General features: G+C 42.7%; 1 protein-coding gene across 1 annotated transcript; it reads right to left on the bottom strand.

Moving 5' to 3' along the window:
• Positions 1 to 20,934: 20,934 nt before the first annotated feature.
• On the bottom strand, positions 20,935 to 26,305 carry CGA (glycoprotein hormones, alpha polypeptide). Its single transcript, XM_030554218.1, has 3 exons — positions 26,206 to 26,305; positions 22,717 to 22,901; positions 20,935 to 21,012 (listed from the first exon to the last, which is right to left on the bottom strand). Exons 1-3 carry the CDS (start codon positions 26,303 to 26,305, stop codon positions 20,935 to 20,937), a joined length of 363 nt encoding a protein of 120 aa, XP_030410078.1.
• Between the last annotated feature and the right edge of the window lie 808 nt (positions 26,306 to 27,113).

A 27,113-nucleotide genomic window follows, 5' to 3' on the forward strand; every position in this document is an offset into this window, starting at 1 on the left:
ATAAATCAGCTTGATTCCAGTCAGTTCCCAATCTTCACCGGCGCTTTTTGTGGAGTTTTGGGTTCATATAGTCAAAACATGTACAAACACCAGATGAACCTGGAGCAAACCCAAGTGAAATTCACCACACTGTTTTCCCCACATGTGGATCTCCTACCTCCCAAAAGGGGTGTCATATGCACAACAGAGTCAAAGATTCTTCTCTCCTTTCCTACATGGCATCCTGCCCCCAGCAGTCCCCAAGCCTGCTCCTTTAAATGAGCTCTGCTGGGAGCTAAGGACATGACTCCAACTCCCGAATCTTCACAGAAAGGCCAGCTAACCTGCTCCCTCCACACCAAGACCCATATCCTTGTGAGGAGATGTGTGCTGTTTCTTTAATTCTGTAGTGGGAAGCTAGGCACATGGTGCTCTGGAACTTACAGTTCCAGGCAGAAGCTCTCCAGTGAAATAGTCCAAAATCTGATTTATATTAATGAGGCATTCAGGTTCTATGATGAAAGGGGTTATGTACAGATCTAGGCTGTATACCTGCCAGCCTCTCCTAGCATTTCACTAGACTTTGTCTAGACTGGGGATTTGCCTGATTATAGCTATCAGGGTAGCAATATCAGTGTAATCCTTAGTGTAGACAGACAAAGAGGCCATTATCCAATGTTTTCAGGGAAGGGTAAAAACTAGTGCAAACAGCAGCATTGCCTGTCTACACTGAGGGTAGCACTGGTGCAGCGACACCAGTCTATACTCTATCCAGTCTAGACAGAAGCACACAAAAAATACCCCATGAATTAATCTCCTCCCACCGACCCCCAATTACACACACACACACACACACACACACACACACACACACACACACATACACACCCTTCCCTCAGTGCTAATATGCCCCTCGGGCTTTAGAACTAATTGTCACCCTATCACACGGTTCTCTGCTCACCGCTGGGGCACTTCCTCGTGGCTGCATCTGGGGAGTAGCTCTGCCTAGTCTGGCTCCGTCTTCTGTCTCTCGCTTGTGCTGCGTCCTCTCTCATGCTCCAGGAGTTACAGCGCTTCTTTGTCACTCAGGATGATCCTTCTTCCTGAGTTGGCACTCTGGCCAGGTCATTGTAGTTTTCCCTTTCTGAGGTATCAAAGTCCATTGGGCAACTGTTGCAGAGAGTTTTCAGCTCCAATGCTGAGACTGTGCCACTTCCCCAGTGACTGGTAGGGGAACGCAGGCCCACCCATTACTCCACATTCCAGCTCAAGGACACGTGAACCAGCAAGCAGCCAAGGTCTGCACCATCCCAAACCTTGCTGCCCTTTCCCTGAGCCTTTTGCAACTCTCCATCTTTCAGGCTTCCCCTCCACCATTGGGTAAACCCCTCTTTCAGGGCCAACATCCCAGGGCTTCTCCTCTGTCTATGGGTTTCCTCCTTTCCCTCTCTAAGCACAGTAAAAGTGACAGCTGACATTCACACTGCAGACTCCTTCTAGTCTCACTTCCTGGTTTATATTAGCTAGGCCTGCTCCTGACCAGCTGGGCTCCATCCTCAATCAAGCCTATCAAACTTAATTCTCCTTCAGGTGTGGTCTATCAGGTTACTTAATCCCTCCTGGGCCACATTAACCCTTTCTGGGATAATGTGAGGTGAACACTAAATTACAGCCCCCAAAGGCCTCCTCTTCAGATTCTGCTGTTGCCACTTCCTGCCCTTTTGCTTCGCTCAACTTCTTCCCTACCTGTTCTGCTCCTTCCCTCCCCTCTTGGCCCTGGTTGAGGGCAGCTGAGAGTCTGTCATCCCTCCCAGTACAAGGAGTGGAGGCTGGTCCAGGAGAGAGTTTCTTAGTCCTCCATCCCAGCCCTGGCAGAGGGCAGTGCTGGGAACCAGAGGGGAAGAGCCAGGAGCAGGAGGGCTAGCTGCTTCAGAGCACCCAGCCCTTTGGGGAATGGGTGAAAGTGCTGTCCGCTCCTTGTGATCAGCAAGGAAGAAGTCTTCAACATAATGAGCGGCTCTGATTGGCTGCCTTCCCCACACCCCCACCTGCACAGCCAAACAGAAGAGATTTCTGTGTTGCCTAACAGGTTTCCCCAACAGAAGCAGAATGGTCAGAAAACCCATTGCCTATGGAAGAAACCCATAATATTGGCAAGGCTGAGATAGCTAATCCTGTTTCCCTTAGTCCAGCAGTTCTCAAACTGTGGGTTGGGACCCCAAAGTGGATCGTGATCTGGTTTTAATCGGGTTGCCAGGGCTAGCTTTAGACTAGCTGAGGCCCCAGGCTGAAGCCTGAGCCTCACTGCCCAGATTCAAAGCCCAAGGGCTTCAGCCTTGGGTGATGCGGCTCAGGTTACAGGACCCCCACCTGGGGCTGAAACCTTTGGTCTTCATCTTTGGCCACTAAAGTCAGAGCAGTGGGGCTCAAGCAAGCTCAGGCTTCAATCTCCTCTCCTGGGCTGATGTAATAATTTTCATTGTCAGAAGAGAGTCACAATGCAATGAAGTTTGAGAACCCCTGCCTTAGTCTAATAAAGTTCTTTATTCTGTGTGGTTCCCTACCATTGGCACAGGACAGAGTGTCAGAAATTGTTTCATTTTAATCCAGCATAAATAAGAAGAAAAGAAAATGCCAGTGTTCAATCCTCCATATGATTTTCAATGAGACAAATCCATGGAATACAAGGAATGCTTTGCCAAATCCCAAACCACCACAAGCTTAGCACAGACGGCAGCGGATTACAGGTCGGCTCTTTAATTTATGCAATGAGGAAGGAAGCTGAAAACATTCATAAAATCACTTGCCTTCATAAAGGATGGAGATCAGAATTTTAGCAACAATATCATAGTTATTCTTAAATTGGTTTAATCTTTAAAAGTAATGTCATGCACAAACAGTTGTGATTTGACCAAAGCATGAAGAGGTCCTGAGAAAATATGGAAAGCAATATAATGGTCCTATTATGAACAAGCACAACATTGTGCCTACTTATTAGTAGACCTCAAAACACTTTATAAAGGAGCTAATTTTACAGCTGGGGAAACTGAGGCTCACAGCGGTGAAGCAGTTTGCTCCATGTAACTCGCCACACCTAGGAACAGCACACAAGTCTGCTGAGTGCGAGTCCAGTGGGCTACCCACCAGGCCACAGTACCTCCCCACATAAGGGATCATCTAAGAGTAGAAATTTTAAACAAGGAACTTGCAGAAAAATTACAGTTAACATCTGAGCTAACTCTAGAACCAACAGCACACCTGGCACAGGAGTCTGAGCTAGTGAAAATGCAAGGCAGTTGACAAGAAAATAATGGATACATCTGTAGTGCCAACTCTTGTGATTGGATTGCAAGTCTCACAACATATGGTATTTTTCTGAGGACCTCGGCTCCTGGAGTCATATGAGAATCTCAGCTTTCATGTTTTAAAAAGCAAGTTTTCTGCCCTTATGATCAGGCAGAAAAGCTCGAAAAAGTGACTGCTACAGGCAGTATAAGCAGAAGGCAAATAAAAAGAACGAGTGAGTGATGTTCCTGGAAACTGTGTCCAAAGCATTCATGAACAGGCTTGCACTGGTAATCTCAAGGTGTATAATGCGGCTGTTACTGTCACAAGCAGGACCGTGGGCAGTCTGACCTAGTGCTCAGAGCTGGAGTTGGGAGTCAGGCCAGGTCAGATGCCAGGAAGTCAGAGTCCGAGACAGGCCAGAGGGCAGACTGAAAGTCAGATGTCAAGGCATTTCGGCAGCGATGCCTCTTGATGACACTGCTTCACGGCGGCATTTCGGCAGTGACGCCTCTTGACTTCTTATCCGGTGGCCACGGTCCTCAGCGTTTAGTCGTCCGGTGCTCACCCCACGGAAAAGGTTGGGGACCACTGATCGAGAGTCTCAAAAAGCTCAGGATGATATGGAAGCACATGTGGATGGCATTTTGAGAGGCCTCTAGCTCCAGCTGAGTAAATAACAGATTTTTCAGTTCATTGGCCATTTCAAAAACTCAAAGACAAATTTAGTTTCTGGACAAACCAAAAACTAACCTTTTCAAAACATGTGGGGAATGTTAAAGTTGAAAAAATTGTTTCAGGTCAAACCAAACATTTTGCTTGCCCTGAAATGAAACATTTGATTTTAAGCATTTTAAAATGTGTTTGAATTTTTTTTAATAAAATTGAAGGAAATTTTTCAATAAAATGTCATTCCAAACCAAACATTCAAAACATTTCATTTTGAAAATGTTAAAACAAAATCCTTTGATATTTTCAGAATTTTTTTCATTTTTTAAAATTAAACAATTGGGTGAAACCCATGAAATGTTTCTGTGTTGCTGCATCTGCAGCTTTAACCCAAAAATATTTGGTCAAAAAATTTTCTCCCTGCTCTCCTGCCAGCCTCACCATAGAAATTAGAAATGACTGAAATGGCCACTAATCCTAACACACAAACACAAATGATATGAAAGTTTACAAGACATGGTTAGGTCAGTTACTTAAGTGGAGTATCTGTGAAATTATGAAACCCCAAATAGGCTGATTTCACAATGAAACTCCAAACCATGCAGCCTTTTGTGAGGTTTAAGGTTTCATTATAAATATTTCATATTACTATTATATTGCCAACTTATATAATACTTAAAACTGTAAAATTTCCAACCATTTTTCCATTTAGTACAGTAGTTTTCATCCTATGGTTCACAGACCCCAGTGTGTCCACAGACTATGTCTACGATTTAGGAGTCTGCGCTTCCATTTGGAATTTTTTAGGGGTCCGCAAACAGTGCCGGATTAAGATATAAACTAACTAAGCTATAGCTTAGGGCCTCACAATATGAGGGGCCTCTAAAAAAGAAAAAACTGACTCCTTGCCAAATTTTATCAAATTGATAAATAAAGGAGATATGGGAAAAGAAGATTGTCTCTATATATAGAAATTTTTGTTTTGCTACAGAAATACCCTTACCCTACCCCTACCCTTCATTAATTGTTCATTATTGACAGGCAGGAGGCCAGGGCTTGGAAAAAAGCAATCATTGCACTTGTAAAATTAGTATTTCTATGAGTAAGTCTGCTATCAGTCTCCTAAGGCAGCGTTTTGTTGGCCAGTTGCTACTGGTAAAATTCTGACCGTTCCTTCATAACTTATTTAAATAAATAGATAATCTCACTGCCAATAAAATTGGGGGAAATGTGAGGTCGGAGATGGCAGTGTTGTGAAGCAGTCAGTCCTGCCAAGCTCATACTCCTATGCTAGAAGTTCTTTCTTCTTTTGATCTGTACATGCGTACAATTGTGTATTTTAGTGTGCATGCCCCTTTCTCGTTCATGCACTATCCATGCTTCACATGATTGAGTTTGCAGGTGATCGTCTTATGGACTTGGGTAGAGTGGATCTTGAGGAAGATAAATTTGTGATGGCTTCCTTCCGTCAGTTTCAGGAACCTTCACAGTAAATATCAGAGAGTGCTGACGAAAGGATAAATGAAGGTTCTGAGAGAAGTGAAGGAAGATATACATATGTATCAAAATATTCTGAGTACTTGGTGAGCAAGTTATTTCAAACAATCTGCATATATGATTTATAGGCTATTAAAACCTATAATAGTCATTTTATTTGCTTCAATATAGGCTAGGTTTTCTCACTTTCACAATGCCTGTCTAGAGATAACCAGTCTTTTTTCTGGTAAATTCTTTCTTTCCCTTTCCTACATATAGCATGTTGTTGTCACTCTTTGTATCTGAGATGTTTACTGGAGATTAATTAGTGGTCCTGTTGGAGGCAGAGGATAGAGAAGCGAATGCAAAGAGAGATGTCTGCCCAGAAAAAAAGACTGGGGTTTTCTGCTTGGCGGGTTTAGAGCACACCAGATAATATTTTATTATAGGTAGCATGGTATGTAAAAATTCTTTTGTAGACTTATAAATCACATATCATATACATAATACATAATATTTTTATAGTATGACAAAAGAAAAATCCCAACAATTCATTGTTTCATAGCTAAAATTAAATCAGAATAAACATTTGTAAATATATTTTATATATAGTATGGATAAACTTTGTATTTCCCTAACAAAATTAATAAAATGTTTTTTCATTTATTCATATGGAAAGAAGGATAATTTTCCTTATTCATGGTGTAAAAAAAATTATATATCCTTTTGTTTTTCTGTGAGAACATAGACAAAATAGCACTAATTTTCGCAGAAATATCCTGGTAAAATAACACAGGTTTTTGACATATTAATAATTATATTATTCATTGTTGTATAGATATATAAATATCAATATTTATAATATAAAATTATTATTTTATTGGATTCAATAAAAGCTTTCTGCTACTAATTTTAGTACCAGTACTAGGTAATTCAGCATAACCTTCTATAAAAACAAAACAAATCAATTTATTGGGAAAATACAACCCACATATAATTTTCTGATGGTTTGCTTATTACCTGGGTGTAATTCATATCAATATAACTAATAGTTGAGCACTAAGCTTTTGGGTTATCCACATCCTATACTCTCTATTGCCTTTTGTATCCTCTATTGCCATTTTATACACCTCTACCCCGATATAACGCTGTCCTCGGGAGCCAAAAAATCTTCCTGTGTTATAGGTGAAACCGCATTATATCAAACTTGCTTTGATCCACCGGAGCGCGCAACCCCTGGAGCGCTGCTTTACCACGTTATATCCGAATTTGTGTTATATCGGGTCGCGTTCTTTCGGGGTAGAGGTGTATCTCTAAGAATCTCATTCCATATTCAGACAAGGAATTCCACAGTTTAGATGCCCCAACAGAAAATAAAAATTTCCTGAGAACTCTTCTAGTAAATTGTATTATTTACTATATTTTTTTTAATTTTGTATTTTTATATTATATTGTTTACTTCTACTTTACTTACATATGCAATTAGTTTGAAGAATGTGTCTAAAATGTATTTCTGTCATGATGTCATCGTTATAGAGAGGGCTGCTGAAAATGAAGATTATTATTCTATTTTTACAATTTTGCCTTTGTATTCATGCAAATATAAATTCATTTTTATGGTATGAGGCCTTTTACACTCAACATAGCTTAGGGCCTCAGAATATCATAATCAGGCCCTGTCTGCAAATGAAAAAAGGTTGAAAACCACTTGTATAGTACTGTACATTAATAGACACAAATCTGGAATAAAATGGATCTGCATTGTCACTAGGTGGCACTCAAGATCCATAAATACCAAATAGGAGCAAAGGCAGAGACACAGAAAATGCACCTTCTATAGAAAAATTAAAACAAAAAACAAAAAGCATCCAGCTTCTTTTTGATTTTCAGTAAAACTTCGCACATTTTCTACATCATATTCACATTGTCACATATCCAAGACAACAAACTCGGATGACTGAAGACAATCTTTCTGAAAGAAAGCTTCCCTATCAGATTTAACTGAATGTGCAGTTGGGTAAGACAGATATAGCACAAGAGATTTGCAGGAATCAATAATCTGCTACCTCCTGTCACTTAAGGTATGATTGCCAAGTAGAAGTATTTAGGATAAGGCTGCAATGAAGGCCTGAAATCCTTACACATACTCAGAGGACAATGTTTCAATTGGGAGAGTTCTACAATTATAACCTATTGTCTCTGGCAATAGCCATACGGGAATGAAGAGAAGACAGCTGATAGATTTCCCCCGGCCTCCACCCCCGACACTGAAATAATGTAGAGAGGAAAGGAGTTATTCGGTAATTTATCTATCTATCTGTCTATGTACATCTGATGTGCAATTGTGGTATCTGCACATCACTTATATCAATTTATCCTTTAAAAATAGTTTTATGTTTGTCTCTGCTTAAGTTCAAAGGAGAAAAGCTTAATTTGTGTTGCCTGAAATATCAGTAAAGACAAGCCCTCAGAGAAAGGATTGGACAATTGTATGGATATGAAGAATGTTCACCGAGGAGTCCGGTGGCACCTTAAAGACTAACAGATTTATTTGGGCATAAGTTTTCGTGGGTAAAAAGCCCCACTTCTTCAGATGCTTGGAGTGAAAATTACAGATGCAGGTATAAATATACTCACACATGAAGAGAAGGGAGTTACCTTACAAGTGGAGAACCAATGTTAACAAGGCCAATTCAGTCAAAATATTCAGTTACAATACTAAGGATTATTTTTTCAAGTTTGGAAAGGATACAGACCCTCCTGCATCAGGGCATAAACAACCTCCAATTTATAAGGTTAACAAGAAATTTTCCCTGTAGCCATGTTATTCCATAGCTGTCTACTGCAGAGTTTGTTGCAGCCATTTTTGGCCACTGACAGAAACAGCATGCTGAACTGATGGATCAATGGTCTGATCAAGCATGGTAATTCTTATGGTGCTCAAAACAAACACCAAGCAAAATAATGCCTGTTAACTAGGGCCACCACGGGGGCTCCAAATTCTTGACCATTGTAAATGGTGACCTCTTTATAAAGTGGCAGGGAGAGAAAGTAGTCAGACAACTTGCACCTATCTGAAAAGTTAAAATAATGAAATTCTTTTTTCTTCACCTTAAAAGACAAACTCCTAATCTTGAAGCACTTTACTTCTCCAGTTCCCTTTACAGGGTGATAGCAATACATTTCACATGCTTGACAAATGTGTGGATGCTTAGAAACACACAGCGGCCATACTATTCTGGAGTCTTAGGGTGAGATTCTGCATTGCACAGAACAGAGCTCCCTCGCAGCCCAGAGGGAGGAAGGGTTAAAGTAGCTTAAGGCACCTTTGCATCCTGGAAAGGCCCCCAGCATAACCTAGACCTGGAGGCTTCTTTAAATCACAGAAGCCTTCCTGAGCTGTCCTATTGGCTGCGGCACTGTCTAGAACTCCCTCCACCTACATGCTGAGGCCTCAGTCCTGACACAGCCTACCTGGCCCCAGCCTCAGGGCTTGAGAAGAGTCCTCAGTACTTGCACATGCAGAATCCTCCTCCAGCCAGACACAGGGCTGTTAGGGCCCTTTAGGCTGCTTAGGCCATTTTACATGGCTGTGGTGCACTTTACACACCTCAAACTAAACTAGGGTGACCAGACAGCAAGCGTGAAAAATCGGGCGGGGGGATAATAGAAGCCTATATAAGAAAAAGACCCAAAAATCAGGACTGTCCCTATAAAATTGGGACATCTGGTCACCCTGTACTAAACCAAAGCAAGGTATGGAGCAGTACCAGGCCAGGAAGGCCTCGCCCCTAAGCATAAGCAGGGCATGCTCTAGGTGGAGGGACAGTTTAAAAGGGCATTAGTAGTAGGGTGACCACCTTTTCAAAAGGCAAAAGTGGAACACGTGCAGGAGCCCTGCCCCTCTCTGTGGCCCTGCTCCTGCTCCTCCTCTTCCCCTAAGATCCCACCCCCTACTCCTCCTCTTCCCCTAAGGTCCCACTCCCTGGCCAAGCCAGAAGCCAGAGTCAGCCCATGGTAAAGACCTGCCCATGGAGCTCAGGCCACTGTGGGGAGCCTTGAACCCTCTACCTTCCCTGAGCGGGGGGGCAGGGTGCCTGAGAACAGCCCCCGACTGTGTCCCTGCCCCTGCACAAGAAACCAACAAGCTGATTATGGCAAAGTTAGAGGGAAATTGATATATTTTGCAAAAAATAATTGTTTTAATACAGCATTATACTACCTCACAAGGCCAGTTTGCTACCTTGACCACTTTACTAATTTGTTGTACCTCTTTTCCTCTTGGTTTGTCTGCCTTTTAGCTGGCAAGTTCTTCAGAGCAGATTCCAGGTCTTCCTTTATGTTTGGGAAGTACCTAGCACATTATGAATAAAATTCAGTAATAACAGAAAAATAGGAACTATCATACTGGATCTGGCCCTTAAGCCATATAGTCTAGTGTCTACTGACAGAAGTGGCTAATACCTGATGTTTCAGGGAAATGCGAAAAACTATCATACACAGTCATTTGTGCTGAGCAGCACATGATGGAAAAATTCCTTTCTAATGCCCCCGAGGCCAGCTTACTCCCTGACGTATGATATTTGTTTACTCTTATTATTATCTTAGCCTGCATAGCTACAAATGTTATTAATGGTCATGCCATTATCCAATGCTTTTAAATGTTAAATTCCAGCAGATATAGTCTGCTAGCTCCAGCTTTTTTACTCTAAGCACCTGTCATCTGGAACTCCTTCCCTCAGACTCCCAGAAAACTGCTCTCTCTTTATGTATTTTCAAGACAAAAGTTCAATATTTGGGGCTTTAATATATTCGGTGGCTTTCAAGAATTGCTTCTTACTGTAGTTTTTCCTGGAAACCTCCCATGGGGGATATTTGCAGGATAAGGAAGCGATAAATGGCTTAGCATAAAGCTATGAAATAAAGTGACAAATAAATGTAGAACTACAATTATTCTAACTCAAGTGAATAGAAAAATTAAAGGGGAAAAAGTGAATAACTCTCCCTACATTGTCTTTCCTGTCCTTATCTGAAGCTGCTTATGAAGCCCTAGGCTACGCACACGTGCAATACAGAAAAAATTCTATGAAGGCTACTGGCCCTTAGGGATGAGCGCTCAGTGTTAAAGTGCTGCCTCATCCTGTTACTGCATCTCTGGAGCAAATGGCCAGGGAGGAATGGGAAATGAGCAGAACCTTGGTCTGCTGGCCTACTCTCTATCAAGCTTAGCTCAGACAGGCTGAGTGGCCTATACTGTTGTAAATTACTAACCATCCCCGCACTTCTCAGGAGGGAGGAGAAAGCAGGGAAGGAATTATGACTCAGAGGGGTGTCTCTGAGGCCCAGTGCCTCCCAGATCTACTCAAGGGGGTTGTATAACTTACGCATCACTCTTTCTTCAGGACTCTGCTTAATATCACAACTATCCCGTACTACATGGGGGATGGAGGTGTGGGAAGAGAGACTGCAGGCAGGAAGCTTCAGCTCTGCTTTATCTTTGAACCTATACATAAATGTATCTGGGGAAAATATCTTCATGGAATTCCATAAGAGGAATATTTGATCTGGTCTGAACCTGACCTGACTACAAAGCCAATTACATCTCAGAAAGCAGTTTACAGCAATTTCTAGCAGCCATTGGGTGGATGCTTTGTCTATCCCAAGTAGCAACCTGAGCCAGCTGGACACTAGAAAGTAAGGAGCAAATGACTTTAATGGTGTGTTTTGTAATAAGAACAGAACCTAGTGAAAATGTCCCTGCAATGGTGACTGTTGGAAAGCATTTTCTAGAATTTATTGACATTGATGATACTATAGGAGCTGGTATGACAAATGTGCTTCTTAAAAAGCTGGAAGATACGGGAATTGTGATAGCTGACATTGGAGGTCAGGGCTTCGATAATGGTGCCAATGTGAGAGGAAAGAACACAGGAGTGCAGACACGGATCTGAGAGTTAAACTGTCGAGTTTTTTTTGTCCCATGCAGTTCTCATTCATTGAACTTGGTGGTCAGTGATGCAGCATCAGCTTATAGTGAGGCTGCTGAATTTTTTAATGTCATTCAAAAGTATCTGTGTATTTTTCTCTGCATCAACTCATCGATGGCAAATTTTGAAGCAACATCTGGGAATATCCTCTCTGACCCTGAAACCACTGAGTGCCACATGATGGGAAAGTCAAGTGGAGGCAATAAAGCCTATCAAACACCAAATTGGGAAGATAGATGATGCCATAGTTGCCATTATGGAGAATAATGCTATAACAGGAACTGCCCATGGGAGAACCGTGGCAGAGGGAAATGGAATCAACAAACATACATAACTTCAAATTTCTGCATGGCTTAGTTTTGTGGCATGACATATTGTTTGAAATAAATGTTGTAAGCAAGAGACTTCAAGGTGTTGGAGCAATGGAGCAACTGGACAAAGCAAACTCATACCTACAGTCTTACCGATCAGATGAGGGATTTTTCAAAACGTTCTGAAGAGTGCACAGAAGTTGGCAGAGAAACTTCACACTGAAGTTATTTTCCCACCCACTCAAGAATACAAGAGTCACCGAAGAAGAAAACATTTTGATTATGAGGCACAGGATAATCCCATAAGTGACCCCAAACAAAAATTCAAAGTTGAATTCTTTAACCTGGTGCTAGATTGTGCAGTAAAGTCAGCTGAAGAATGTTTCATTCAGCTTAAGGAACACAGCAGTATATTTGGAATGTTGTATAATATTCCAAAACTCCTCACTACACCTGAAGAAGACCTACACCAGCAATGCAGGGCACTAGAGACAGTGTTGACACATGATGACATGCGCGATATTGATGCAAGTGATTTAGGCGATGAACTGAAAGCCCTTTCAAGATACATTTCAGCAGAATCAGCTCCAAAGGCTGTTCTGGAATATATGTGCACAAATAAGATGACCACCCTCTTTCCAAATGTTTTTGTTGCTCTGCGCATACTTCTAATGCTTCCTGTGACAGTTGCCAATGGAGAATGCAGCTTTTCCAAACTGAAGTTAATAAAAACACATCTACGCTCCACAATGACACAGGAGAGGCTGGTCGGCCTTGCAACCATCTCAATAGAGCATGAGCTGGCCCAGACTGTGGACCTTCAGGAAGCAGTTCAATCTTTGCAACCAAAAAGGCATGGAAAGCACCACTTTGATTATTCAAACAGATAAAAATGCCAGTCTCTATTTCTACATCATGCAGACAAGAAAAGTTACATTTACTGTTCAGGCATTTGAAAGTGTTACTTAAAATTTTTGAACAAGGCATTTTAAGTTGCTAGTTCTCTTTTGTTGGGGTAGGTATCAGAGCAGTACCATGAGAGGAGTAGAACAGGAAGAAGGCAGAATTGAGACCTTTCAAAGTTTTGGCCCAAGCAAGGGGGCAGGGGCGTCATTTGAGCTCCCCGCCTCAGGTGCCAAAATGTTGTGGGCCAGCCCTGCCTGTCAACTGAGTGTTTTATAGAAAATGTGTCAGGGACTCGGGAAACTGCAGATCAGAACAGTGACCAGGGCCAACCCTGGTGAGCACCTCCAAAAAGAGGAAATCTCACAGATCCTAAATGAAATGATTTAACTGACATTTTTGCTTCATAATGCAGTGTGCTTACTCATTGCCTGAAGTTATATCGAAACCATGTATGGGGCAATATTTACAAAAGGAAGCTTCTGGTGACACAATCAAAGGTCCTTTCTCATTGAGTAAGGCTGTCGTATATGGTTACCTAGTTTCTCAAACCAATGCAGGACGGCCTTCTTAAAGTTGCAGCTGTAGAGCAGCCATGTACAAGCCCTGACTGGTCAGAGTGAATAATTCCTGGAATTATTCCTCCTCACCACTATTTTAAAGTAATCATTTAGCTGGGAAATTGGATAACAAGGTGAGGAAAGGAGGTTTAATACTCAGTATTGCCAAGCACAAATGTTCAAAAATCGTGAGTCAGACGCACCAAAAATCATGATTGGCTTTAAAATCATGAGATTATGTAAAAATAATAGATTTGGTGTTCTTTTTATTTGCCTTCTACTTTTTGTGCCTTTTGGATGCATTGGGGTCACATTTTGAAGCTTTCCCCACAGCCATGTGGGCTTGAAATTTAGAGATTTTATTTAAGAATGAAGGTTGAAATCATCACATATCCACTTGACTCCAGGAGCTGGGATTTAAGGAGAACAATAATTATCATGAGATTCATGACAAAATCATGAAAGTTGGCAACACCGAATACTGATTCATGGCCTCCCTTAGTGTCGAGGGGAATTAACTTTTGTCAAAGGCATCACAGTACATCTATTAGTAAAAGGTTTTGTCTGAAATGGAATTTATTGAAAATAGCTGTCAGATGTTATTTTAGCCGAGGGCTTTTTCTCTTCTATTCAGAATATGGCACCTTTGAATTTACCCACTGTGGGTTGATTTTGAAGTATACTTTGATTGATTTTAGGACTGATCTTTTGGATTTATATAGGTCACTATAATAATCTAAAAGTACATTATTTATCTCTGCAGGATGTGAGCATGATGGATCTTCAGCACTTTTAATTGTGAGTATTGGCCTGGCTGCTTTATCTCTAGCTATAAGCCCTGCTCACAATGATCCAGTTTTATCTCTATGTTCATATACCCTTATCCACAGATAGAGAAGATCCTCCTTGGCTATTTGGGTAAAAAAGAGATTAGTCTCTGTCTTGAGTTGATGAAGTTCTCATTCAGTGTCATCTGGATAATATATCACCAATTTAGTCTCCAGCTGAGCCATCTTATACTGTAAGGAAGCTATGGCTTCTGGAAATGAGGTTCTGGACCAGCTTTCCAATAAGAGTAGTGAGGGCAACAAACAAACTAGTTTTAACAACAATGGTGCAAGTATAAATCATTTCTTGGGAGTACGCTGCACTCATGTGAGGGACACAAAGGAAGGGGGCATGTGAACACCCCACGTGGCCCCCCACACGTGACTCCTCCCCACTCCGCCCCCAGGCCAAGGTCCCAGCGTACTCCTTATCCCTCCCCATGATCCACATCCATCCCACATTACCGGGGGCGGAGAGGGGCGGGCTCTGTCCTCCTGCTGCACAGAGACGTCTGCTATACAGACCCGAGGCAGGAGGACTCAGGAGACACAGCTGCGTGGAAGGGCTGGGGGCGGTACAGCTGTGCCAGAGCAGCTGCTGGCGTGGGACAGCTTAGCGGCCCAAGTTCTGCTACTTTTGCCGCTGAGGTTTCTCCCAGGAGATCTGGGCTCTGAGGAACTGCAGCAGGGAAAGGAGAAGAACACCGGCAGCTTCTCTGGCGCAGCTGCTGCACCAACCCCCAGCCCCACCCCCTGCCCTTGCACGGAGCTGCATCTCCTCCATCTGTACAGCAGCCCTGCCCGAGGGTGGGGCTGATGGCAGTACAACCACACTGGAGGAGCTGCCGGCGTTCTGCTTCTTTCCCTGCTGGGAATGACAGCAGGAAAAGGAACAGAATGCCAGCAGGTTCTCCGGCAGCTGTACCGCTCCCAGTCCCTCGCCCCAGCCCTGACCTCCAGCGAGCTGCTGCCCAGACAGAGGAGCAACAGCTCCGTGGAAGGGCTGAGGGTGGGGCTGGGACTAGGCTCCTCCTCTGTCTTTCCAGGATGCCGTACCAGCTATAAATATCTTACTGGTATGGCTTACTGGACCGTACCACAGTACCTGCACCACTGTTTAAGAAGGAGCATGATCAATTTATGAATGGAATCATAGGATTGGATTGCCTGCAAGAGCAGGAGTCTGGACTTGATAGCCCAGAGGTCCTTTCCAGTATTATGTTCCTATGTTTCCCTCTTTTATTTTCTATTTCTACTAAAAATCCAGCAAAGATTCTCCTTATATATAAATCTTGAATGCCTCCCACTGTATGACCTTATTCATATCCCAAAATGGTTTGGAAACTACTTATCCTCAAATAGGGTCAAATCCATTGACTTTTCAGTGACAGATAGCAATTGTTTCTAGCCTTGATGGTTTATGAGCTGTCAGACTTAAATTCAAAATTATTCTGATTATGATTTTGTTTTACATTCTCTTCGGTTCTGACCTGATTTTAGTAGCCACTACCTCAGAAACTGTGATAGCTAGGACTATTGTCGTACATCATCTACAATCTTGTATGAATGAAGTTGGGATTAATCTTTAAATCTAGGGATTTGTGAGAACACTGGTTTCTAAAATCCTGAAAAAATGGAGGTTTGGGTGGCAAGTGAGAAATTAAATGATAACTGCAGATCTATACAATGGGCATGTCTTTCCATGGAGGCCAGGTTTAAAGCACGGGTTCCATTCTCATGTATTGTTGTTTCTCAATATATTTGTGGTTATTAAATGATAATTAAGAAAACTTCTCACTACTTTCAGAAAAGTTAAAGAAAAGTTATTGTTTGTCTCTTAGCTAGTTCCTTCTTGTGGACAGCGCAGGACTAGGTAGACACAAGCAAGCCAAAGAGGCTGGCAGAACAACAGTGTAATGAGATATAGGCCCACTCCATGGAAAAGTTTGGGAGAGTGAGCAGGCAAAACCCCTTCAGCAGTGAACTTCAGAGAGTAACTCCTTACATGGTCCCCGTTTCAATACCTTGAAATTCACAACCTTAAATTAGTGTAATTTTAAACAAATTTTAACTGTAGTCCCCTGAGTTCTAAAAAGCTGCTAATGCCAAGTTTTTATATCGTGTTTTAGTTGCATTTTCCCTCTTGCCCTACATGTTGCCAGTATGCCAACTTTTAGGCTTATTCCCAGAATGTTGTGAGGCCTTAAAACCCCTCATTTTTATCCTTTCCAATAGATGATCCTACGAGGGAAAACATAATCCCCACTATACATATAAAATGATGAGGTCTAAATTAGCTGTTACCACTCAAGAAAGAGATCTTGCAGCCACGAAGGAATTTATAAAGTCCATGCTCCCAGATGGAGCAGGGAACACAGAAAGAGCCCATTTGGCCTTAAGAACCCCTCCTTCTAAGATAACTTTTCCGTGTGAGGGAGAGAAAGTGCATCCCATATCCCACACCCCAACAACTTGCCTCTGGCAAGACCTTTTCTATTAAATGAGGATCCAGCTCTAACATTCCTTCAAACCCCCCATGGCAGTTCTTCAGGTTTTATATGGGCCAGGAACAAATACAGAGACTGGGGGGGAGAATCTCATTAACATAAAATATGCATCCACTGAGCAGTTCTCTGGATCCTGACCAGGAAGTGGCAATGGAGCCCAGCCACCCCCTTCTCCACCTTGACCTAACCATCCTCAGGATCCTTTAGGGCAGGGCAGGTTGGGTTCATCCGGGGCTAACACCGCTTTTATTTCCACATAGGCCAGGATTTGGCTACGTATCCACACAGCACTACTGAAACATGGCCTCCTCTGGTGTGAAGGATAGCGTTAAAAGCTACATGCTAGACAACAGAGATCTCTCTTGTACAGAACTCTCCTGTAACAGACAGATGGACCACCAAATCTAGCACACCAAACACCAATGGCAGCTGGAGGGGAAATCTGGGTACTCCAGAACAAAAGTAGTCATGGGAACATTAGTGTCTATAAAAACCAGACAGGACCTCTATTTTTAAAGGTCTCATCCAAAAAACCTACATACCATCAACTGCCTGGATCTCCACTTATTCACCCTGCTAGAATGTGAGCCTGTGGTTTCAAGGAGTCTGAACGTTTCAAAACAGAAAATTAGATTGCTAATCTTAATTATTTAATGTCTGAATATGTAATGTAAACCAATATGTAAGTACTATTATTTATCTATTATAAAAAGCCTCTCCCGATCTAAAAGATTGATATAAAATATGTCATAAGACATGAACATGGGTATTTCTTGGGTAAATGTCTTCATTGTTTATTTTTTAATATGCAAGTATCCAATATTTTATTGTATTTTTAGATACTGTTAGTATTCAATATTATATTTAAATAAGAAAGTTTATTCACACTGTTTGTTGAAAGTTCTACAATGCCTCTGAGCTACTGTTTTCCTGAGTGACAAATAAATATATTTCCCAGCTATTTCTTCCTTCCACAACTCCTCATCCTTCCTCAAGTGTAAACTATAATAATAATAGGACAACTAGTCAAGTGTCTTGAAATGTAGCCGCAGTGCATAAGTGGCACGTGGGAGAGACACCAAGTTCCTACTCCATGTTCCAAGGAAAACTAGAGCCACTGCACAGAACTCACAACCCAGTGGCAACTATGCCAAACCATGAAAAAGACACAGAAAATTGGGCTTGTTTTTAATTTAATTCGCTTGTGAGTTGCTTGTTGGCTAGTTTTTGGCTTGTAGCTTGTTTGGCTGGTAGCCTGTTCCTTGTTGTAGCTTGTTGCTTCTTTCTTTTGATTGGCTCCTGGCAAGCAGGGGTAAGGGGCAGCAAGCAGAGGCCAGGGGCAAGCAGGAGTAAGGGGAGGAGAGAGTCAGGGGTGCACAGCAGGCCCACCACAATCCCAGACTGCACACCGGGGGGATCTAGTAACATAGAGTGTTGAGGTTCTTAGGCATTGGCTTGTTTTGGCCTTGTTTTGAAATGGGATTAGCTTGATTTTCGGCTTATTGTGAAAGTCGGGGTGCTTATTTATCACGTGAAAGTTGGCAACTGTGCCCAGTGGGAGGGGGAGCTATTGTGTATTTAAGTCACTTACAGGCCCTCCAAATCCAGAAAGCCTAAGTTGACAAAGTTGTAATGCATGAGTTTTTCTAAATACTAATACGCTATCACAAAAATGCAAGGGGTCTCAGCCTCAGAAATTTTCTTTTTAAGATTGAGCTAAGTCACTAAGGGGCACTGTCTTTTAATAAAGTTGCTGCGGCCTCCTATTGCTCCACTCAATTCCACTTTGCCACCAACAGAGGCTCCATCACCACCCCAGTACACCTAGCTCTAGTTACTGCCTCCCTAATGGTTGATTGTTTGGGAGCTGAGAACCAATCAGGTCCTGACCAGGCCCAGCCCCAGCAGTGGCAGGGCACACGCCGGAGAATGGGGAGGAAGTAACCAGAGCTGTCATGACAGAAGGGCAGCCAGGCCAAATTTGAGTGGCATTGCAACCTATCACTTAAATAATAATATATGGAGATATACCTATCTCATAGAACTGAAAGGGACCTTGAAAAGGTCATCAGGTCCAGCCCCCTGCCTTCACTAGCAGGACCAAGTACTGATTTTGCCCCAGCTCCCTAAGTGGGCCCCCCCCAGGATTGGGCTCACAACCCTAAGTTTAGTGGCCAATGCTCAAACCATTGAGCTATCCCTCCCCTACTTGGGCTCCAGCTCCCAGTTCCAGGGTCCACTCTGAGATTTCAGGAGTATGTGAGCGAGGATTCATATATGTGAGTCTCACAGCTTATGTGTGAGACTTGAGATGTCTGCCAAATCCTGGGCTGTTCCAGAGCCCTGGTATAATTTAGATGGTTCTGGGGGTCTGTCTATATGACAGCAGTCTCTTGGGGCTACACAGTGCAGTGCAGCACAGGCCAGAATCTCCACTGCAGCTTTGCCCCCAAGATGGCCCTCTCACCCTCACCCTGGTGCACCCCCTATGCCAGAGCTTGCCAAGGGGTTCTCAGAAGGCTGCCTTACAGGTGTCTTCTGCAGTGTCTGCTCCAGGGAGATCCTCTCCTGGACAAACGAGACACCTTTACCCACTCCAGCGTTTATACATGGCATAAAGGGCCCAGAGCCAGCGTGAGGTGCTTACCCAAAGTGTTTGGGCTTTGTGTGGGTAATAAGCAAGGTCTGGGAGAGCTGGAATTCATTTATCCCACTACCTGCAGGCAGGCCACAGAACTGTAGAGCAATTCCTCCACACTCGTTACTCCAGCCCGTATGCTGGGGGAGTGACCCCTCTGCAAATCCTGCATAGGATTTTAGAATCAATGGATTTGCACGGGCAAATGTCCCATGCTGCACACTGGCCAACTATCCCTCCTCTCATAAGCACTTGCCCATTTGGGGCTGATGCATTGCTTTTGGAGCTTACATAGAGCCCTCTTCTGTGGTGCACAGAGAGTTCTGAAAAAAGAACAGGAGTACTTGTGGCACTTTAGAGACTAATACATTTCAGCATGAACTTTCGGGAGCTACAGCTAACTTCTTTGGATGCATAGAATGGAACACACAGACAGGAGATATTTATACATACAGAGAACATGAAAAGGTGGAAGTATGTATACCAACAGGAAGAGTCTAATCAATTGAGATGAGCTATCATTAGCAGGAGAAAAAGAACTTTTGAAGTGATAATTAAGATGACCCATAGAAGGTGTGAGGAGAGCTTGACATAGGGAAATAGATTCAATTAGTGTAATGACCCAACCATTCCCAGTCTCTGTTTAGGCCTGAGTTAATTGTATCTAATTTGCATATTAATTCAAGTTCAGCAGTATCTCTTTGGAGTCTGTTTTTGAAGTTTTTTTGTTGCAAAATTGCCACCTTCAAGTCTGTCACTGAGTGGTTAGAGAGGTTGAAGTGTTCTCCCACTGCTTTTGAATGTTATGATTCCTGATGTCAGATTTGTGTCCATTTATCCTTTTGCGTAAAGACTGTCCAGTTTGGCCAATGCACATGGCAGAGAGGCATTGCTGGCACACGATGGCATATATCACGTTGGTAGATGTGCAGGTGAACGAGCCCCTGATGGCGTGGCTGATGTGATTAGGTCCTATGATGGTGTCACTTGAATAGATATGTGGACAGAGCTGGCATCGGGCTTTGTTGCAAGGGTAGGTTCCTGGGTTAGTTTTTATGTTGTATGGTGTGCGGTTGCTGGTGAGTTCTGAGGCCCCCTTTATGTGGCTGGTCTGTCTGTACCACTCCCTGTTCCCACACCCCACATATGAATGCATACCCTCAGATATGGGTGAATTGTATTTTAGGAGCATCTGATCTTACATTTAATAAAACATGTCAGAGAAGGACTAGTTCAAACAAGGGGGGAAAGGTGACACAGAAATAAACCACTACATAAAGGTTTTATGTGGCTTCCGATATGGTTCAACTTCCTTGCCTACAATGGAAGTTTGAAAGGAAAAGGAGAGAAAACAGGATAACAGAAACTTTGCAAGTTTAAAAAAAAATCATAAAATATATATCTAAGCAAAAACAATAGACTTGCATTCCTTTTCCCCTTGCACCCCCAAAAGTCCTGGAACTTAACCCCTGCCAAAATGTTTTTGGCTTTGAACTATTACATTGCCTTTTTCCTGACAAAAACATTGATACTTTAATTCACACTTTATTTAAAAATGGATCAAGCTTTTTTTGTCATGCAAAGTGCTATATTTCACTCCTAATGGAAATAATTAAACTTGGTTAGATACGTGATGAAGTAACGAGGAGATAAACAGCTGTACATCTCATCAGATCATACACTAAAATGCCCTGATCAGAAAACCTAATATTTTAAATAGAGGTGCTATAAAAGCGGAAAAACAAACAATTCCGTTCATTGTCATCCGTGGTCACTACCGATGGGACAGGCTTTAAGATTTATGATAGTAGCAGGTGCTGCAATGACAGTCTGTGTGATTCTCTATCTTCACGTTGTCCTTAAGGGTAATCTTTTAAAAAGAAACACACACACAATTATAATTAACTACATGCTAAAACAAAATTCTTCATGCAAAGTGTTTCTGAAGCCTTTCTTCTCTCAACTAGATACTGTACAAATGTCTTTTGAGATATAGGTATCGGAATGGCACCTGAATCATGTGTTACACTGGTTTTCTATAGCTCAGAGCCACAAAGCCTGAAGGCAAGGTTTTCAAAAGCACTTTTTGGGTATGGCTACACTTGCACTTCAAAGCGCTGCCGCGGCAGCGCTTTGAAGTTTCTAGTGTGGTCGCAGCGCCAGCGCTGGGAGAGAGCTCTCCCAGCGCTGCATGTACTCCACATCCTCTACGGGTGTAGCTCCCAGCGCTGTGGCACTGTTTGCACTGAGGCTTTACAGTGCTGTATCTTGCAGCGCTCAGGAGGGTGTTTTTTTCACACCCCTGCGCATGAAAGTTGCAGCGCTGTAAAGCGCCAGTGTAGCCATGGCCTAGTGATTTTGAGTGCCTAACTTGGCACATCTGAGGCCATGGCTACACCGGCGCTTTACAGCGCTGCAACTTTCGTGCCAGGGGTGTGAAAAAACCACACCCCTGAGCGCTGCAAGATACAGCGCTGTAAAGCCTCAGTGTAAACAGTGCCGCAGCACTGGGAGCTACACCTGTAGAAGATGTGGAGTCCATGCAGCACTGGGAGAGCTCTCTCCCAGGGCTGGCGCTGCGACCACACTAGAAACTTCAAAGCGAAGTGCAAGTGTAGCCATACCCTGAGAGGGGCCTGTGTTTCAGAAACTGTCAAGCATCCATAATCTGAAATTTCAAGACCCTTTTCCATATCTGAAGGTGGCCCCCCAAGCAAGGAGATTTTCAGAATAACTTGTCATTTAAAAAAAAATCTTGGCCAAAGTATATGGGCTGAATGGGAGCAAGGATAATCTGGGTGGTCAACCAGTGGTACCACACCTCCATTCCTCCCTTCATGGCCTGAAAACCACCTCCATGCTTGTCTATGTGGAGCTGGCACAGAGGTTGGCTATGCTGTGCGCAATGGGTGTGCAGTTCTGCTACATGCCAACTATCCAGCCATTGTGGACTCACTAGATTGGTGGCTTTACACAGGCCCACACCTCTGGGTGAATTTAAGGCTGTGGTATATGGAGAAGGGTTACAAATAACAGGGGTAGGTGAAAAACAGGTTTCATTGGAGGTATACTGGTACTATTTTTTACCCTAACTTAATAATCATATCTTGTCCTGACCAGTCTCCCTGCTGCTCAGAATGGTTCTTGCCAATGCAGGGAATAGGCAAGGGAAATCACATCAAACAGAGTCAAACACCAATTATGTGATATTTAGGGTAATATTGCATGTCAAGGGGAATTGCCAAAAAAAAATTAATAAATAAATAACCTGGGAGAAGGGCAAAAAATCAGGGCCAGACCTTCAGAAGGTATAAATCATTGCAGTACTATAGAAATCAGTGGAATGCAAACAATTTATTCACACCAGCTGAGGATCTGGCCCTCAGGGTTTATCTAATGTTTAACATGCTAATTTCTTTAAAAGAATAGAAATCAGATGCTCAGAACGTAAGCATCTAGGATTTTTTCCTCAAATGGTGGTTAAATGCCCTATGGCAGGAACATACTCTGCTCTATTCATTGATTTATGTTGCATCATAAAACAAGCTTAAACGGGCTTCGGTCTTGTCCTCACCTTTGTAAAGGCTTTTGCTACACAGCATGTTGCCTCTGATGTAATGTTCTTTGGAACGAGCATTGTCTTCTTTGATCTCATGGGAGTGGGATAAGCCCTGGAGAAACAACATCCTGTGCACTGGTAAATGGGAGCTCCTGGCTTTGAGAAGAACCTGTTCTCCCCTAGCTTGCATTCTGGACAACCTATCACAAATACATAAGCAACAGAAACTATAAACAAGCCACTGAAATGTTTCCTCATTTGCCTTAGCCGATTTGAAATTAGATTTTTATTTTCACTAACAGACAAAAAAAAAAAAGCACAACATGGGTTTTGCCGCTGGTCATCCCCAGTTATCATCTAACAACAGAAAGAAGGATTTTCTCTGTCGAGGGTTTGGAGCTCTGGAATACTCACAACTTGCAAGGCTACATTCATGGCATCTTTCCAGATAAGACTCAAAAATGTATTGCTTCCTTTCCATGTTTCTCATTAATTTTCTTTACAAGTGGGTTATAGGTGAGTATATACAGTTGTCATCCCTAAAAACTTGTTAGTGGCTAAATGGTTTTATCACAGTATTTGCAGTATTCTTTAGACCAGGGGTAGGCAACCTATGGCACACACACTGAAGGTATCACGCAAGCTGATTTTCAGTGGCACTCACACTACCCAAGTCCTGGCCACCAGTTCAGGGGGTTCTGCATTTTAATTTAATTTTAAATGAACCTTCTTAAACATTTTAAAAACCTTATTTACTTTACATACAATAGTTTAGTTATATATTATAGACTTATAGAAAGAGACCTTCTAAAAACATTACAATGTATTACTGGCACACAAAAGCTTAAATTAGAGTGAATAAATGAAGACTTGGCACAACACTTCTGAAAGGTTGCTGACCCCTGCTTTAGACATTCCCCATGTTAAGAGAATTAGTTACCTAAGGTAATAATGAACAGTTTTTATCACTGTTGCCAAGGTTTTCAAAAGTGATTGTTGTTACTGGGTATCTTCATTGTTACATATCTGGGACTCATCAAAGGAACCTGATTTTCAGAGGACAGATGCTCCCCACTTTTTAAAAGTCAAGCCTCTTTAAGCATAGCAAGCTGGGCACTCAAAAACTGAGGCACTCATAATCCCTAGTAACAGGAGTATGAGTTTAAGGTTAAGCATGTGGTTAAATGCTTTCTTGAGCAGGGATTAACTCAATCATGTGCCTAAAATTAAGCATGTGCTTAAGTACCTTGCTGAAATGGGATCTCATCTGGGATGATCCTCCTTGCCAGTTATGAGTAATGTGGTCATCCCAGACTGAAGTCAATTGGACTTAAGTATATGCTTAACTTTGAGCATGTGTATAAGTGTTGGTCTGAATTTGGCCCTTGATAAATCAGGGCATAAACATACCACATATTATACAGAAAAAATATTTTACAAATGTTGTAGAGAGTATTGAGTCTTATTTTTATAAACCCCCCCAGGTAAAGTCCAGAGGTCAGGTTCCATGCTGCACATGTATCTAAGAACTGCAGTACAGAGCTCACAGCCCAGGAAGTAGCGCAGAGGGGGTCTGTTTAAATTACAGCTGCCTCCTCAGGCTTCCCTATGAACTGCAGCACTGCCTGGGATTTCCACAACATTGCGCTCCATGCTGTGACCCTGCCCCTGACACATTCCTCCCACATTGGTTATGTCCACACTGCACACCAAGCCTGCGCCCTGACTCAGAATTAAGCTAACACCCCTCTTCCAGTCACACACAAATCAGTCTGACTCAGATCAACAAGCACTCAGGACCCAAGTCATAAGACCCTGCTGGAGGAGGGTGGGGTCAGAGCTCAAGTCCTGCTGGGACGTAGGTTAAAGCACCATTATTTTGCAGGTGGATGCAGCTCAAGCCACGGACCTGAGTCAGAAGGTCTATGTAGTACAGTACGGACGCATTAGCATGTGAAGAAGTGAGGTTTTTTACCCACAAAAGCTTATGCCCAGATAAATCTGTTAGTCTTTAAGGTGACACCGGACTCCGTGTTGTTTTTGTGGATACAGACTAACCCGGCTACCCCCAATACTTGTTAGCACAGTTGTGAGACTCAAGTACAGCAACTGTAAACCCAGGTTTACAATGCAGTGTGGACGCTCAAGTATGAGCTTGGAAACATCAAGTCCATAAGCCCAGGTCCCACAGACATGGGCTTAGTGTGCAGTGTAGTCATATGCTGTCAGCCCTGCCCTCAGCAGGGCCTTTATACCAGGGTTTGTGAGCAAGCCTTGGGAGACAGCCTCACTGCTGTCTTCCACAATGCCTATGCCGGGGACTCTTCTACCAGACTCCTGAGTCAGGGCCTTTTTACATGGTGTCTGTCATTTGACCCCACATGAGGGCCAGAGCAGGGGTAAGGATCTCACCCTGGGTGCATTAGTTAGCATGAGATCAACGGCACAGGACTCAGGGAGAGAGAAAAAATGATAACAAATTTAAAATACTCTAAAACTGACCTAAAATAGCTTTTCTATAAAATACAATGACTTTAACATCCACTATCCCGGGATCTACAAGAGATAGATGCATATGCTGTGTGTTATCATGAGAAGCCCTGGCTCTTCCCTTTCCAATGTTATAAAGCTGTCATTTGTAGCCCTGAAGGGTCACAAGTAGACTTTCAACTTGCTCTGGTTCAGGAATTAATATTCCCCACCAGCACCTGAGGGCAGTGTCATTTGGGGGGAAATCCCATGTTTGGGGAAAATCCTGCATTTGGGGGAAGAAAAGGAAATATTTTTATGGCAGACTAGCTTAGTGAGTGTTTTTAATAATGATAGCAGCTTGAAGCTTCTTAGAAGTTTGGAATGATAGAAATTGTCCTAGTAGAGAAGGATTAGTGGGTAGAGGGCAGGTGAAGTGGGCAAAAGTCATATGTGTGGGATGGATAGACTGGGTTGCTTTCACAAAATGAAAAACATGATGGAGGGTATGTCTACACTACAGAGATTATGTGTGCCAGCATAGCCCCGTAGGGTTGATATAGCCTACATGGATAGAAGGGATGTAGGAACACACCTCATTAGCTATGGTGACAGAAGCCCTCTTCCGTCAACATAGCTATGTCTACACTGAGAGTTATGCTAGTACAGCGACCTGGTTTTTTCACACCCTTAACCCATGTGGCTATACCAATGTAACTTTTCAGTGTAGACCAGGCCCAAGTTGCCTCTGAACAAAGAGGATTTTCTGTTTGTAAAACTCTGAACTGAACAATGTGGTAAGAGATGTCTCAGTGTTAGATGCAATGTATATAGTGGCATTTAAATGAATATAATATATTACTATAGCATTATATTTTCATTTCATGTTCATTTTACAGTCTAGCATGCCAAGAAATGTATCTGGCAGATAAGATTTATGACCACAGTATACAGTGAGTGGAAATTTAATTAATGTTTATATTGATACACATCTGATTTTTGTATTGTTATTTCTGAATGTTAAAGGTAGCTCACCCTGTGTGAGGAACTCTCCATCTGGAAAAGAATGAAGAATATGCAGAAACACGGACAACATGACTAGAGTGACCGCTGCGTACTTCCCATAGTAATCCATGATTCTTCTGCAAAGAACAGACACAAACAAAGTCTTCATCTGACATTCTTGCATTATTGTCATTGGAAACACCATCAGCTACAGACATTATTTGGAATGATGATTAGAAACTGCAATGTACTTACCATTGTTCATTTTACAGCTTTACATCATCATCATCTTAATAATAGTTTCTCTCTTTGTATTTTTAATACATTTTTCTGGATGTCAACACAAACATAAAATATAAAAGCTATAACTGGCTGATATTTATGGTAGGTTCAGGGAAAACAGAGAAGCAAATATCTGTAGTCTGACCAAGATAAGGAACCTTGACAGAATTTTCAGTTAAAATAATTGCATAATTAGCACATGAAATTTCAGGCTAAGGGTCCAATTCTCACCCCTACTCTGAGTCCTTAGGGGCCAGAGCAGCATAAAAGGACCCTCAAAGCCTTATATCCATCTGGGAGAGGTTTCCCTTGGTGCAGGCACCACAGAAGGCTGCCTCCTGAGCACCACAAACTCAGGCAGAGGTGACACGCAGGGGGTGAGGCTGGGAGCAGAAGGATGGCATGCCGGGGAGGTTGGAGCGGTAAGGTAGGCAGAGATTCCAGGCAGCACAGCAGAGGCACGCTGCCATCAATCAGACAGTCCCCAGGGCTCTCAAAGTTATACCAGCAGATTCTCCAGCCCCAAGACCAGCTCAGCATCAGAAGGAGGTAAAGGTAGTTTAAAGTTATTGTCACAGAATGGCTGGCCCCTGCAGATGAAGCAGGTCTGGCTCCCTTATGCCAGAGCAGATGCTGTCAGTTTGGCCAATTAAGAG

The sequence above is a fragment of the Gopherus evgoodei genome, chromosome 3 (assembly GCF_007399415.2).
Source record: "Gopherus evgoodei ecotype Sinaloan lineage chromosome 3, rGopEvg1_v1.p, whole genome shotgun sequence".
NCBI lineage: Eukaryota > Metazoa > Chordata > Testudines > Testudinidae > Gopherus > Gopherus evgoodei.